A 15,413-nucleotide genomic window follows, 5' to 3' on the forward strand; every position below is an offset into this window, starting at 1 on the left:
TTCCGTCGACACCACACTCGTGTCAACGCACCGATCGAGCCAGAATCGAACGAACTTAATCAATCCCCTGTAACGCTCAAATAAACAATAGGTCCATTAAGAATTTTGCTCTCTTTTCGCGTCAGATTTCAAAGAACTCTAGTCGAAATAGGTTTTCGGATGAGATGAATTTTTTTTAATTGTGTTTGCAAAGAATAATAAATCAGATTAACATTATCTTTTCTCGTAAAATTTTATAGCATTTTATAATATTTTATTTTCGTAATGTAATGTTTCTTTCTCTCTCTTTTTTACGCACACATAAACACATATACAAAAGCTTTTTAATTATTCGTTTGTTAAAATGTATGGCTTGGCCCGTATTGCCCTTTTATCTCAATCCTGTTCACGATTGGGCCATAAATAGTAGCTTATCGATGTAAACGATAATGTAATGTTATATCTGCCGACAATTGATATTTGGATTAGCTGATATTGGAACAGTCGACCATTGTATATCAGAGACCGAAATCTGCGATATTTTTCTCACATCATCGGAATGATATGATATATTATCATTTCATATGATTTCAATGATATAATATGAAATATATATATATATATATATTTATCAATATTTAGTGACAGTGTACATTTTTTCAATTAAAAAATTTTCGAATGTAACACATACAAAAATTGCCGCAAGAGAACATTACAGAAGCGAAAAGACAGGAAAAACAAAATGGAATGGAAATAAAATAAATAATTCTACGCAAACTTTATCATCGTTATGTCATAAGCTGAGTTGAATTTGCTTAAGTTTCAACATTCAAAAATTATATATTCTGTGTGAGACGCTTAAAAAAATCACAGCAGGCCTCATATTTATATTTCATCTCATATCCCTTTTATTTTACCGAAATGTGAACCACGAGAGCGCAATGGTTTCCGCATCCTGCGATACTCGAAGGTGTGAACATTTTTGCTCGTTCCATGCATGTCTGCTCGTCTCTCTAGGGATGACTATCCGTGTTTACAAATGAGATTAATTCTCGGCGGCTTTTCCCGCATCCGCGCTCTGGGATTTATATCCCTTCGTCGCCAGTGGTGCGAGTCGATCTTCGATCGGACGTGCGATGCCGTCTTCCCGCGTCTCCGATATTGCCTGCATAAATATTAGAAAGATGCGAATTGTTTGCGCCATATATATTATATATAACCGCAGCACTGACTCTCTCTATATATACGGCTTATCGTGGATTCTTCCAGCACGCTAAATCCTTTCCATTGAAAGGAACGAGATTTAACGCCTCAGAGATGTCTTTTTTAAACTAAAACGGTCATTGAGGACGCTTTCAGCATGCTAAATCCTTCTTTTGAGGAGAAAGAGGTTTAACAGTTATTGTGATGATCATTATTGTACTTCTATTATGATTGTGTAAATTATTCGCGCCAACGGAGATATAAATTTTAATATACCTCGGGATTCTCTTTATGTTAAATCACAATCTTAAATTTAATTAAAAACTTGCTTTCCGAGAAATTACTAATATTACAATAACATTATTATATACTGTTTGCCTATTACAAAATTAATTACATATTATATAATAATATATTAAAAATTATTAAATTAATGAAGATCTCGGTTCGATCTCAAATGGGAATTAATTAATTAATTAATTAATTTTATTTTAATTAATTAATTAATTTTGTTCAATTTTTAATTAATGCTATCACATTACAGCTTTTGCAGTAATTTGTTTATGTACTTGACGGTAACCCAGATTGCGCGAAACTTTGTTCGCGCCGTGTATCAGGTCACCGAAGTGTTACCGTGTCTTTTTTAATCACCATGCATGCGTCGGCCGAGATATTACGAAGACTTGCATCATGTAACGTAGAGCGAAAATGGATGATTTCCGTTGGGAAAACCGTGCAATAAGAGTGATATAGCACAACGGCGAAGTGCTGAGGAAGCCTAACGAAGAAATTAATAGTCTATTATGAAGCACGCGACAGCCGCGAACATTTGAGGCTTAAGCGGATTTAGCGTGGAAATTCTCGAAGATAAAAACAACAGCGACAGACAAGGTATAAGGTGACCGAAACAAAATGCAATTTGTTTGTGTATTTTATAAAAAATATTAGATATATAAAAGATACGTCATTTGTAAATCTAAATTCCTCAATGTTTTTTTATCGTCAGTTTAAAAATTAACATTTTTAATTAAAAAAATTTAATGTGATTATAAATTAATGACATCTGTATTTAAATTTGGGATTTCGTTTGGATTACCCCGTATAAGAGCGCCAGGTGGAACATTCGGTGAGATAATTCTGTTTGCCTTTTAAGGTGGCGTAGCATTTACATAGATGCCAACGTGTGAGAAATACAGCCGCGAATACATTTTCATATTTTCCTACAAACCGTTTTTTCTACTCTGTTGTTAGACTCGATTCCCATCAGACTTTTAGATTGGGATGAATTTAAATTACAATTCATTGTCGTCGATCGTTTATGTTTGAACAGTTAAAACGTCATATTTGTTATAAACTGTTACATTCGTCATTTACAGAAAGACCATTACATTAATGTTTAATTATCTTTTGATCATACAACATTCAATTACAATTTGGGTAAATACATAAACAACCATGTGCCATTTTCTGTTATTTGTTCACTGTCTTCGTTCATTAATTATAATATATATATATATATATATATATATATATATATATATATATATATATAAATGCTACTTGGCATAGACGTATTGATCGTCTGCAAAAACTCAATCGCACGCTTCGTGGCGGCATATTCTCGTCATGTCTTGAACTTATCAACTCGTTTTACTATTCCGCGATGCTCCATTTAAAATAGAAATGCTATACGACTAAAGGTTAAATGTTACGAGACAATAAAGATTACCGTATTTTCCACCGATGGTGTCTAGTCAAGATATATCGTGTGCGATATCTGCGACCATTAACAATGTCTATTCGCTTAAATTCGAAATTCCGGGACGAAAAAAATTTAGATAATCAGAGCTGTACGTGACTCGAATATTTTCTGTAACGGAGGAATTTTACGGGAAAATATTTACCTCCTTCGCGATACATTTATCGGGCCCGCACCCGAATTTTATCTTCACGAAAGATATATATTATCGTATCGTGATATATAAAAACATCTTGTGCAAACTTTCATGTAGGAAGCGTCATATTGCGACGTTATACATAAATTAATTAAATAATAAAAATTTTAGAATGCATTAATATTACTTAGTTAAATTAATATAATATGTTACACTTGTTTAGCTCTTAAAAATTATGAATATTTTTAAAAAATGTAACACCATACGATACTCAAAAAATATTTAGTTTGCTTAATTTTTACATTGATCATGAACCTTTCATATTAGAGAAATTAAAGGGTCTTGCAAAATATTATTTATGACAAAATAATTTGTTTTATTTATGACATATGTTAAGAGAATTAATTAGGGAGTAATTAAAATTGTACGTATATTTTTAACTTGCATAATAAATGTTGCAACGTGTTGCACAACGCCTTTCTAATATTATTAAGTTTTTAACATTATTCTGAAATTTGAAATCTGATCTTGTACACGCGAAAGCATTTTGCGTACTGTACACGGTTAATTAGTAACAAATGTCAGCGGTCGGTTGTCGCCGACCTGGTTGGCACGTACCGTGTGTCACACGTGCGTTTTCGGTATGTGGGTTACGGGGTGTGGCGACAGCCACCCCTCTTATGGGACTGACAGGATGGATTTTTACCTACATACGTGTCTTTGACTCTTTTCGCGGGGAGTAAAGCGGGGGGGAGGAGGGGGGGAGACGACGATAGTCAGATTAAATTATAACAGCGCGTTGTAACGGGCATTCGTGTCGAGGAGGCGAGTCCCTCGATTACATTATCGCGCGGTCCCATTACATTGCGTTAATAATACCGTATTCATTATGAGCGGTGCGACGCAAACAATGCTCACTTGGAGTCACGTAATCGTCGTTATGACTGCCGGGTGTGTTTCTATAGAGCCGGCGTTATTTTTCGGAAAATACGCTCTATTCGGCGCGCTCGGGATCCTGATTACAGCCGCGTGCGTTAACGATCCCAACAAAATGCTTCCAATTTTCGCCGAGGCGATCGCGACACAATCTCGCGATTACGCGAAACGAGAGCAATAACCGTAAAGCTTTATGCGTTTGTAATGCGCGTCGGACGCGCTCGCGATGCGCTCATGCCACGTGAACATCGAGAGAACAAGGTGGCGATACGATGATTACCGTCATCGAGGATATCGATCAACCCTTTGATGCACTTTAGAGATCAAAGAGATCCGCCTAAAAGTCGTGGCGCGTTGTAGCCTCGTTCTCGCAGATACAACTTTTGAGATACCGACTTACTGATGCTTTCGCATTATTCTACGCTTATCTGATTGTACCGCACGAATAAAATTTGCATTACACACGAGTAAGAGCCAAAGTGGACGAACGAGATAAAGCAATGGTCATATCAATATTTTCCAAGTTAATATTTCTCTTTAACTGTTATTTAATTTTCTCATTGGGACATGAATGACATTTTCAATTCGCTCCTAGTAACGCACAATTACGCATAAATATTGTTGAATATGGCGAACATTAAAGTCAGAATTGTTCGATAATTAAGATACACAGGATTATCGCGTAACCGTCGAATTATATGGAGCGTATACAGCAATTGAGCTCGGTTTCTCGTTACTGATGCTATTGTGTCGAATGTGTCTTCGCTCGTTACTCGCATAGCTTTACTAAATTAATGAACGCATTGTTCTCACGTCACCATGACACTACGACATGCATTAATATTCTTCGGATATATGGCGAGCTTTGAGAGATGATACGTTTGCGAAAGAACTAGGAATCGACTACAGTCGATTACAGTTGTCGTCGTTGTTGAAGGATATTTCAATTTTATAAGTACGTCCCTCGTACACACACGTCATCACACACGTCAGATAAGCGTTCACGATTACGATTTAATGGACACACGTGAGCGTGGGTGGCACAATTTTATGTTTCGTGAAATGTCACGTTAAGGCCAAGGTGCGCGATGACGGAATCTTCTTCGGAATTTCATGTTTTCTGCTTTATACTGCGATCAATTTACAGGAATTCAATGTATCGTGCTTATAGCTGTATACGTACGACTAAAATAGTTATAGCTATAGCTAGGTACTCAATTCGGGGTACTTGAATTATAATATATTAATAGTCCTGCGGAGTTTGATGCGAATTTGATGAAGAAAGATTACAAATACGTGGAAAAGTGAAAGATTGTCGAGGTTAAGGTCAGGCATTTGCATGCTCCGAAACAATGGCCTGAGCTTTATTTTCTGCCTCGTAGTATAAAGCATGTATGTGTGTGTATGCATAGCGAATGCGGGATATATTGATCGATATACATCCGTATTGTGTGTGCAACGATCAGAACAATAGTCGTAAAATAATTATTTGAATTAGCCAAAATCATCAATTCTTCCATCGCCTTTACCTCAGCTTATTTTACGGCCTGCATCATTAACAATAATTCATTAAATCTATGAAATACCGTTCACGCGTGCAATGTTAAATCGATTTATAGTTATGTTGCAAACAAGAGTGACTGATAAAGACTCAGAAAATTTTAATAATTAAAAAGTAATTTTTGTTAAGTTAAAGTTATATTTTATCTCATTGCGTTTAAAATAATATTATTCACTTTAAGCTCCTTTTTATATTCTTTTTTTATTCTTTATTAATTCCATTACATGTTTCTCGATATAACATTGTTAATCTTTTTATTTTTGCTAAAACGGTAACTTCCCTGGAAAAAAGTTTACATCTAATTATATATAATTATATATAATGAGATCTATTAATATTACAAATTATATGCAATTATATCGAAATATTTATAACTCTATATCAAATTATATCAAAATATTAATAATTCTATATACAATTATGTAAAATTATATTGAAATTTTTTTCGAAGAATATCTAATTAGAAATAATTATATCAAAATGTTGATAAATTAAAACAACTTTAAATTGAATTATACAAAATTATATTTCTTTTTTAAATAGAAAGAAATACATTAAATAAAAGAAAGATATATATAAAAAGATATACATTAAAAAACAACATGAAATAACATTATTAATTACATCTTTCTTAATTAATGTAATATTACTAAATAAGAAAAATATTTCCCATATTTAATACAATTATTAACAATTATTAAAAATTCATAAATAAAATAAATAAAATATATACTACAATTTATAAACAATTTTCATAAGAATAATGATTCTTATTATTAAGTATAATATAAGTTCACGACTCTATATATGTAATTAAATTATCTATAAAAATTACATATGCAATCGAGATTTAAAAATTGAGACTATTTATACGACAATATAGTAATATTCATTAACCAGATCTATCATATTTTATGCCAAAATTCCATATTCACTTATATCATCATTTCAGTAGCAGATTTCATTCCAATACAGAAATTAAGCAGCATCGAGCAGGAATTCCAAGTAGAATGGGGTTTTAGAAATATGCGATACGAGATAAAAGATGTTTCATCACTTTCTTTCATTTTGTTCCTTTTTGACGTCTTTTATGAATTTGGTAATATTAATGACTTAAAATAGATGTTATATTGACGACATCTTGCTACCTAGGTATATATGAAGTATGCATAATTTGATCTGTTCGTACATAATCATAAACAATTTTATCTATTTATATATGATTAGATCAGTTCAAAATCCATATATAAGTAGATCTACAAAATTATACATAATTATATATAATTTGATATAAATTTTTTTCCCGGGTTGACTTCGCTATATTTGTTCAATTATTTAATTTGTCGATTTTTTTCAAAGCAACAGTATCTCTGAATTATTTTGAAAAATCACAAGAAAAATACAATATTATAAAAGATATTTCTGAAACACGCTCGCGCGTGACACGAATAATCCTAGTTTACTTTCGCTCGAAAGTGTAATTTGCCAGACGTTTTCTCAACGTTTGTTTCGTGATGGACTTAATTTGATTAAATGTCGCATACATCGGAATTGTAATTTTTGCTTAATGCATGATTCAATTATCACGGATTGAGTAAAAATAATAATTTCCGTTTTTTTCATGTTTGCTTAATGCGCATTATTCTGCGTACTTTGCAAAACACAAGTGAAAACCGTCGGATAATCAACACGTCCGTTAACACGTGGATGTACTTCACGGCAATATATCCGCAATAATAGAGCATGCTGAGATACACCAAGTTTTGCGGAGTGGAAAGGTACGATTTAGAATGCCCCGTGTATACTCTATGTGATGCACTTTCTTCTAGAACCCAAATCCTTTCGGTGTATCTGGCCATTAGTTCACTGGGAAGAAACAGTTGTCAGGCAATGATTCATAGAAAGCACTCAAGAACAGTCGAGACGATAAAATAACGTGCAATTTCGAGGAAATTTCGTACTTGCAGAAACGTGTTTGCTTGTTTCATTCATACTTAGGAATCCAATAACCAACATAGAAAATATTCTATTAATCAACTTATTCACTTGATAGAAATTGATCGATTGAATCATAATCGAAACATTAATTTAGAAATCGAATTAGCTATAATTGAAATACATAATTTAAAGTTTATTCCCAGAACTTGAAATAGAAAAAAGAGAGAGAGAGAGAGAGAGAGAGAGAGAGAGAGAGAGAGAGAGAAACAATTAAATGTTTAGAGATCATAAGTCTTTTTTTTCTCGAAATTATTCTATTGTTATTCCTTTCTACATTTTTTAGATTGAATCTTGAATTATTCTCAACTTCGAATTATAAAATTTCTTTTAGTTTCCATTAACCAAACTTGATCGTCGACTAAACTTAATACTTTCTTATGGCGCCTAATGGCGGGTGCTGGAAATCGATTCTTACATGCATATAATGCACACGCGCCCTTTGATTAGGTTGCAGTGAGGGTGAGGGCTGCTTTTAGGATTCGTCTTGATTAACGATTCCAGTGCGGCACGCAATGTTTGATTTTCCTATTTTGACTGTTCTATAGTTGTGACGTGCATTAACTTTAAATTGTTGTTGATGAGATGAAATTTATAATTCGAAATTCAGTATCAGATCCTACATTATTTCATGTCATTGAATAATACTAATCATATTTTCATATAAAAAAAGCTTCCATAATAAAAGATTACGAGAGAAATATAGCTTTTACTTTTGTCCATTTCAATTAATGTACCCTTTACGTAAACTAACAAATTTGTATATTACGTTACTTAGTTTTGTGAAGTAATCAGATATCGTGCAAAGTGTAAGTCTAATCAAAATGACGAAATAATCTTAAAACAAATTCTCAGATATTTCACGTTTTAGAAAGTTAATTCGGGAGAGTAAAAACAGCCTTTCTTTTCTAAACCTGGCAATGTCGCCGTGAAATGTATTGCCGCGAATGGAGTCCGTAACATTACGGCGAGAAGACCCACGCCAGACGTTTTGCACCGCTGCGTGTTCTGCCGTGTCATTAATAGGGAGTCTCGGCTATTCTCATTACTATTCATGGGTTACGATGACTTGATGTATAAATGCAAACCATCATGTTTCGCGATGATGACGAGCAATTCAAATTTTTTTACTACTCTCGAGTCGCTCAATCGTTTATTGATATATTTAAAAAAAAATTTTGTTTTATTAATTTTTGATCATTGAAATATTATCGACACGAAGAATTGTTATTATGCACTTTAACTCAGACACACCGGAATTATAAATAATAACTACGTAAATAATAAAAAGACAAATTATATCCCGGTAAATTGTTACAATTTTATAATGCGCGAATTTAATTTTAGTTGTCGTCCCTGCGTGGTTTTCTCTTAAAAAAAAAAAAAAAAAAAAAAAATTGCGGATATATTTTCCAAAATGACATTTTGCAATTCACGCTCGCATTACCTTCGACTCGACGTGTCCTTTTTATTCTACGATCGCCCACCGCCACATGTGATAGCGTTCATTAATTACTCGCATAAATACCGAGGCGCGCGTGGGTGTCGTTCGCGTCGGATTCAACATTCATACGCGACGCTTCATCGTCAATGCGGCGGAATTTCGATTATCGATCCCCAGGTAGCCCGCCTGCTGGCGGCACGACATCGCGGAATGCTATAGTTCGGCCCGCAAATAATATAAAAGAGCATTATTGCGGCGAGGCGATAAACGTCGGGCGTGAATGACGCGCGGCGCTTCGAAAGGCGTTTCACGTTGCGCTACGATTTGTACTTATCGAACTTTTCGCGCGGGGGCTTTATCGATGGTATCATGAAGGGCCCCTTTCAGAATGTCCTGTCGACAATGAACGCTATTGTGCAGCGGGTCTGCGGCCGCGATCTAACGTTTCTAGTTTTTGATGACATCGCGCATGTCTGAAAATTCGCGGAAACCAGAGTCCGTCGAAAGAGTGTCGCATGAAATTACGCCATTTTCTATTTTTGGTTTCGGAAGACGTGCGAAATGCTAATATCTCCTCTTTCGCGGACACGAGGCGTTATCCCCCACCGCGATAACTTATCTCAACCAAACTTTGCTGCGCTTATCTTTTTGCGTCGGAAACTGTATGCATGTCTATCCTCTCGTCCGTATTTCATGGCCCTGCCGTCATATCGCGCTAAGGTTTTCTATTTCTCATCGTTCTCATCGTTCTTTACGTCGAGCGAGTTGCAAGTTTTACGGTTTCTCTCGGTTTTAACGTTCTGTTACTTTGCCACGTACAAATTGCATCCGATGTATACTAGCTCGTGCACCTGGCGTTAAAAAATGCACACTTCTTCACCTATCTTGCGGAACGTCATTAGCTCTCGGGCGCATTTAGCTTCCTGTCGTCCTGCGGTGCTCCTCGATCGCGTGTGCTCGCGTTGCTAAATTACACGTTCGCATGAGTCTTGCTAATCTTATTAATTGATCTCTCCTAAAATGACTCGGTGGTGTCTCGTTATATCGTCGTAGAATTCTGTCACGGCGCCCGCGGAGACTTTCATTATTTTAAAGCGGCCCTTTATATCCGGGACGGAAGTAACGGGGCGGTCGCCTGGTTGGAAGAACTATAGTATCCGCGCGACGGTAACCTCGATGCGACCGCGGAAACGCAGCCAAGGTCGCGCCTTGCCACTGAATGGCGCATTCAATGTCAATGAAGCTCGCGACGCGAGCTTTCTTCGACGAAATCGATGCCAAATTTCGCTGCCCGGCCGGATGGCGAACGCGATAGCGTGACGCGAGCAATAAATCGGCGCGGTCTTGCGCCATGCCGGAGTTCTGCACAGCGTCGTGTGGGTTGCGTGGGGTGGGACCAATCCCGCCGCGTTCATCCCCTCGTCGTATCCTCCTTTCGCGCTAATGCGGCGGGGCCGCGGCAAGAAAAGGAGCAAAAAGCACACATCTACGAGACCCGTCGATACCAAACATCGTAAGATACCCTTGATGTAGTACGATAGTATCAAATGATATCTTCTACGGGGGTTTGCTATCTTGAGAATTGAGTTTGATTAAAAAAAGTGCCCTTTTCAGCCTGCGTTGCGTGCAATCGAGATTTTTTATTATTGCACGTACAATGCAGCTAATGGACAATGAAAAGAAATTTAATTGCTTTGAACTTTAAACTATGACGTCAATTCCTCGGATAATATTTCTGACTCTGAAGACTGATGATTTTTGATGTTATTGTAATTCCTTTAATATTTTAGACGATATTTTACGATATTTTGGCTCAGATATCGTTTTCAAAAATAATAAAAATTATGATAACAAAGATATTTGATATTTATTTTTCTTTAGAATTGTAAATCTAGGTCTTAAAAAGAATTTTAGAGAAAGATGCTATCTGACATTCGTTGAAAGTTTGAAATATGTGTTACAGGCTTGAAATATTCAGGCTTATACCGTTTATTTTATTATTTATTTCTGGGATTATGCCAAGGCTACGTTTGAAAAATGATCGTCCTTCAGAGATCGTAATTGTGATAGACCATACCGAGAACTGCCATACGGCTCGATCTTGTCACGCGTGACGTATCAGCCTGAATGGCTTGACAGAAAGTACGGTCGTATGCGGAAGGCCGGTATCGATTCTCGCGGTTCATCGGAGCCCGTGCACGTGAGAATACACGGTCGGCACGCGACACCGCGATTGCATGATCAAGCGACGAATGTCAACCTTTATGTAGCATTGTTACGAAACCGTTCAAAGAGGCATGTAGTTCGTGACTTTTACCCCCCGATGTCCTCAGGCTCAAAATTGCCGTCGGCTTCAACAGGCTCTGTAAAAGCGCTACTCTGTTTCGAATCAAACATTCAACTCACTCAAAAGAAAAAAAAAATCTAAAAAACATTTTTGTAACGTCACTTTTGATACTACGAGAAACGAGAATATTTGAACAACGTTTTAATTAATAGTGTTGAAAAGAAGAAGTCACTTGTAATTTTATAAATTATGATCAAAGAAGCATTATTTTGCGGTAATTTAGAGTTTTGTATACGCAAAACTACATGAAAATTCGGAGCTGAATGGTAATTAATTATTAGGCCTAATTATAATCAATATCTTTCACTAGACTTTGCTTGTATTTTTTTTGCTTATGTTTTTTTCCTTGTATTTTTTTCATGGATTTTTTAGCTAGTAACTTTTCAGACCTTAAACAGTTTTCGTAGACTTCAGATACCATGTCTAATGCGGATTATAGCGCTTGAAGGGCGAAACGACCCTACCCGTGCACCTGGAGCTGCGTTCTGCGAACGCGTTATCATCCAGCCCCTATCAATGCACCCTTGCCCAAGACCCTTTTTCGCTCGTGCGGTTCTGTACGCGAAATCGATAGTCCCGCAGGCGTGCGTGAGAAGTCGAGCAAAGACTGACGGACGGGGTCTGTCTGTAACTTGTAGCTCGTTCACGGGCGCCTACCGCCTCCTGTGCGTTAACGAAACTCGCATTGTCTTGTGACATGCCGCTTTCCTGAGAATTACATACAATGTTATATTCCGTAAAGCGTACGGCGTTAAGAATTGAATTAGAGCGAGAGTTGCGCGGAGAGATATGTTTCCGGGTGTTGCGAAGAGGTGCAATTTAACGGCGACTTGTTAAAGCTTAACAATTAAATGCAAGCACGGCTTTGCGCACCGTTGAAAACGTCAGTCCAACATTATCATCTTAGTAGCTCGTGTATAACTACAACGTTATAATTATGAAATCGTGCGATATCGCAGATGTTATAATATTCCAATTACAACTTAATAACGATATTATAATCATAATATTATCAAATTGTTATGTCGTGCTATAACGTTTCAACAACAGGACATTAGTTACACGATGGAGCCTTTTGCTTCCATCACCGACGTTTACCAACGGCGCGAGCCGGGGATAATTGGATGAACACGGCAGCATCGATGCATTAGGAAAACGCGGGGCATCTGCCGCACGGAGAATTATGTTCCTAGTGCAAAGGTTAATCCTATAGCCACCCTCTCAGTTCTTCTCTAATTAGGGATTGGTCTAATATAGAATGATCTTAGGTCAACTTAGCTGTCATCCAGATCCATCGTCCCTTCATACGACATAATTGCAATGATTAATTCCCCTTCTGATTTTCTACGATATTATTCTGAAACCGCGACACAATTAAGCAAAAATTGATTCCGTAAAATTGAAATTGTTGTATCTATAAAATTCGAAAATTGTTACATATGAATATAATTAAATGAATTTCTCTCAGTCAAGTAAAACTCCATTTATTCTAAAGAATTTAATTGATAGACTATTTGACAGACTATTTGGTTTCTGTAAAAAAATTCCATTGCAGAAAGTTTTGGTATCTGTTTAAGTTTGATGAGTTCGCTACACCTAACGAGATTCGATAACGGCGCGTCTGGTTATTATTTTTCATGCGTCAGCCGTTTTATCCAACAAATACTGCGTGACAGTGTATTTCGGTATAGGATTGCAAATCGGACATGACAATTTAGCATACAATGGCGACGCGAGTTAATTAATTAATCATGGATCTGGCGCGACTTAAAAGTTCGGTTACGATATCATATCGTAAAAGATCGTTTATATTCTATCATTTGTTATTGTAATTTAAAAAATTGTATTATTACATATTATTCTACGTTGTAGTATCTATCTAGGAAATATATGATCAATGATTAATATGAGGCGGGCAACTTCCGTTATGTATTAGATTTATTGGTTACGATATTAAACCATAAATTACAAATGTATTTCTGTCGTTTTCATAAATTTCGCACACGCAATTACGATTTTTATCTATTCGTTATTTGATAAATTATAAGCGAAAAAAGAAGCTTTCTGAATACTGAGAAATAATTATTAAAGACAGACATGATAAAATTGAGAAAAATACTATTGTATTTTATACATATAAAGTGATAAAATGAAAGTCTTAAATCCCTTTTACATTATGAAGTAAATATATCACCGCGGCTGACTACTTTAATTTGAGGTGTCATAATGAAAGATGATATTTGCGTTATAGGATATACAATGAAATACAAATGAAATCTGTCTTAATAATGTTTGCAAAATTCTTTTTTTAGGGCGTACCTGAGACCACCGATATCCCTATCACCATGAACGAACAGAATAACAGCGCGAATTGCAGTCTAGGCTTCTGCATGATGGATGACGCACGTCTGTCGTTCGATCAATTGCAAAGATCACTCTGACATCGTAGTCACTGCGACTCGAAATTGCACTGATTCGGCGAAGTTATTCTCTCGCCAAAACGCACCGCCGCGTCCTTACATCCGTCTTCCTGTCAAGCGAAAGGACATTCAAATTATATAGCTGGCATAATGAAGTATGATTCTCGCATTAAATAATTGTTTCGTTACGAAATGAAACGCGATGTGGAAATTTGCCAAAAAAAGATGGAACAATCGCGATTGATTTTCAAGAAAATCAACTGAATGAAGCTCTTTCTGCGTTTTGGCGCAGGTGCCCCGTTCGAGGAACATCAATATTTTGGAAGATAATAACGGCAGTTGTTTCAGAAACAAAAGAGGATAAAATCCATATGAGATTAGGAGCACTTGCTGCAGATGTGAATTAAAAAGAAGATAACATATTATTGCTTTATAGCGAAAACCTGTTGTACATCAGATATATCTCGAAATATAAACATTGTCAATTATTTTCGTTTTATTTTAAATCAATATATTAAAGTTTTCATTTATCTATTTATATATAATTGGATAAATATTTGTATCTTTGCTCAATTGGTGCAACAAGATTTCAAAATATCGAAATTTCTTTGTAATATACACCATAAATATTTCGCGTATTTATAAAAATGATGTCATCACTGTTCCCTGCATCGATTAAAGAAAATGACAATGATATTATTGATAAAAACAATCTCGGCTGTTATTAAATCGATGCAATCGTACCTCTTAGCGAAATACGCTATACTTCCTGCCGTGGCCGTGCGATAACCGGAACAATACGAAGCGACGGAACCGATCTCGGAAGACTGAGATGACTTTTTACTGCGACAAATCGGAGTCTCATCTTGCGATATCGCGTCTGACGGTTTTCGTTAGGGACGTAAATATCGTAAGGGAAAAAGACGGTATCTAGACGTCGCGACGTTACGGCGTTACGGCCAATACTAAAACGACGTCGGGACACCCGCCGTTATCAGACACAATTTTCCACGCGTGCGCACGCGCCCCCGAGGAACCCAGGGGGGCTGCTGGAGCGGTGTGCGGGGTGATGTGAGGCGACAATGCCGAGGGAATCCCCTATGGCCGCACTGGGAATAGGCGCGACTCCTCTTTTGCACGTCGTTCATAGACTCAGGACTACACTCGTATTTCGATTATTCAGTAGGCGGTAACGATTCCGCTAGATGATTTTACGAAGTGCAAATGAGTCGTTTTGATTTGAGACAGAAATCGATCTACAATAAAATTGTTTTAAGGATGAAATTTAAATAATTTTAATAATAAAATTAAATTACAAATTTTTTGAATAAAAATAAAAAATTATTATGATCATAATTATATGATATTGTTTCATTAAGTAATTTCATTAAGTTTTATATGCTTCATAATGTTCTATTAAATATTCTTGTAAATACTTAATAAAATCCTTACTAATTAGAAAAGTAAAATCGTCTATAAGCGGATAATAGAATCTTGTGGAAACTTAAACGCGTCATTTAGATATGGATGACATAATGATTTTAATATGTTAATGATTTAAATTTTATAAGCAATATTTTCAGAAATGATGAATAATTTATTTTACGCACAGAGAATAGAAAATAACGAATAT

The 15,413-nt window shown here is 35.9% G+C and overlaps 1 protein-coding gene across 1 annotated transcript in view; it reads right to left on the reverse strand.

Annotated features, from left to right (window-relative positions):
- Positions 1-14,753, reverse strand: part of Ret (protein kinase receptor Ret oncogene) — a 55,262-nt gene extending 40,509 nt beyond the window's left edge. The window contains exons 1-2 of the mRNA XM_011638147.3: positions 14,525-14,753; positions 13,680-13,890 (exon numbers count right to left, since the gene is read on the reverse strand). Of these exons, the coding sequence (XP_011636449.2) occupies positions 13,680-13,752 (73 nt within the window). The 5' untranslated portion in view covers positions 13,753-13,890; positions 14,525-14,753. The remainder of the gene's footprint in view (positions 1-13,679; positions 13,891-14,524) is intronic.
- Positions 14,754-15,413: the final 660 nt, after the last annotated feature.

This window comes from Pogonomyrmex barbatus, unplaced genomic scaffold (assembly GCF_055798465.1).
Source record: "Pogonomyrmex barbatus isolate J1 unplaced genomic scaffold, ASM5579846v1 scaffold1, whole genome shotgun sequence".
NCBI lineage: Eukaryota > Metazoa > Arthropoda > Insecta > Hymenoptera > Formicidae > Pogonomyrmex > Pogonomyrmex barbatus.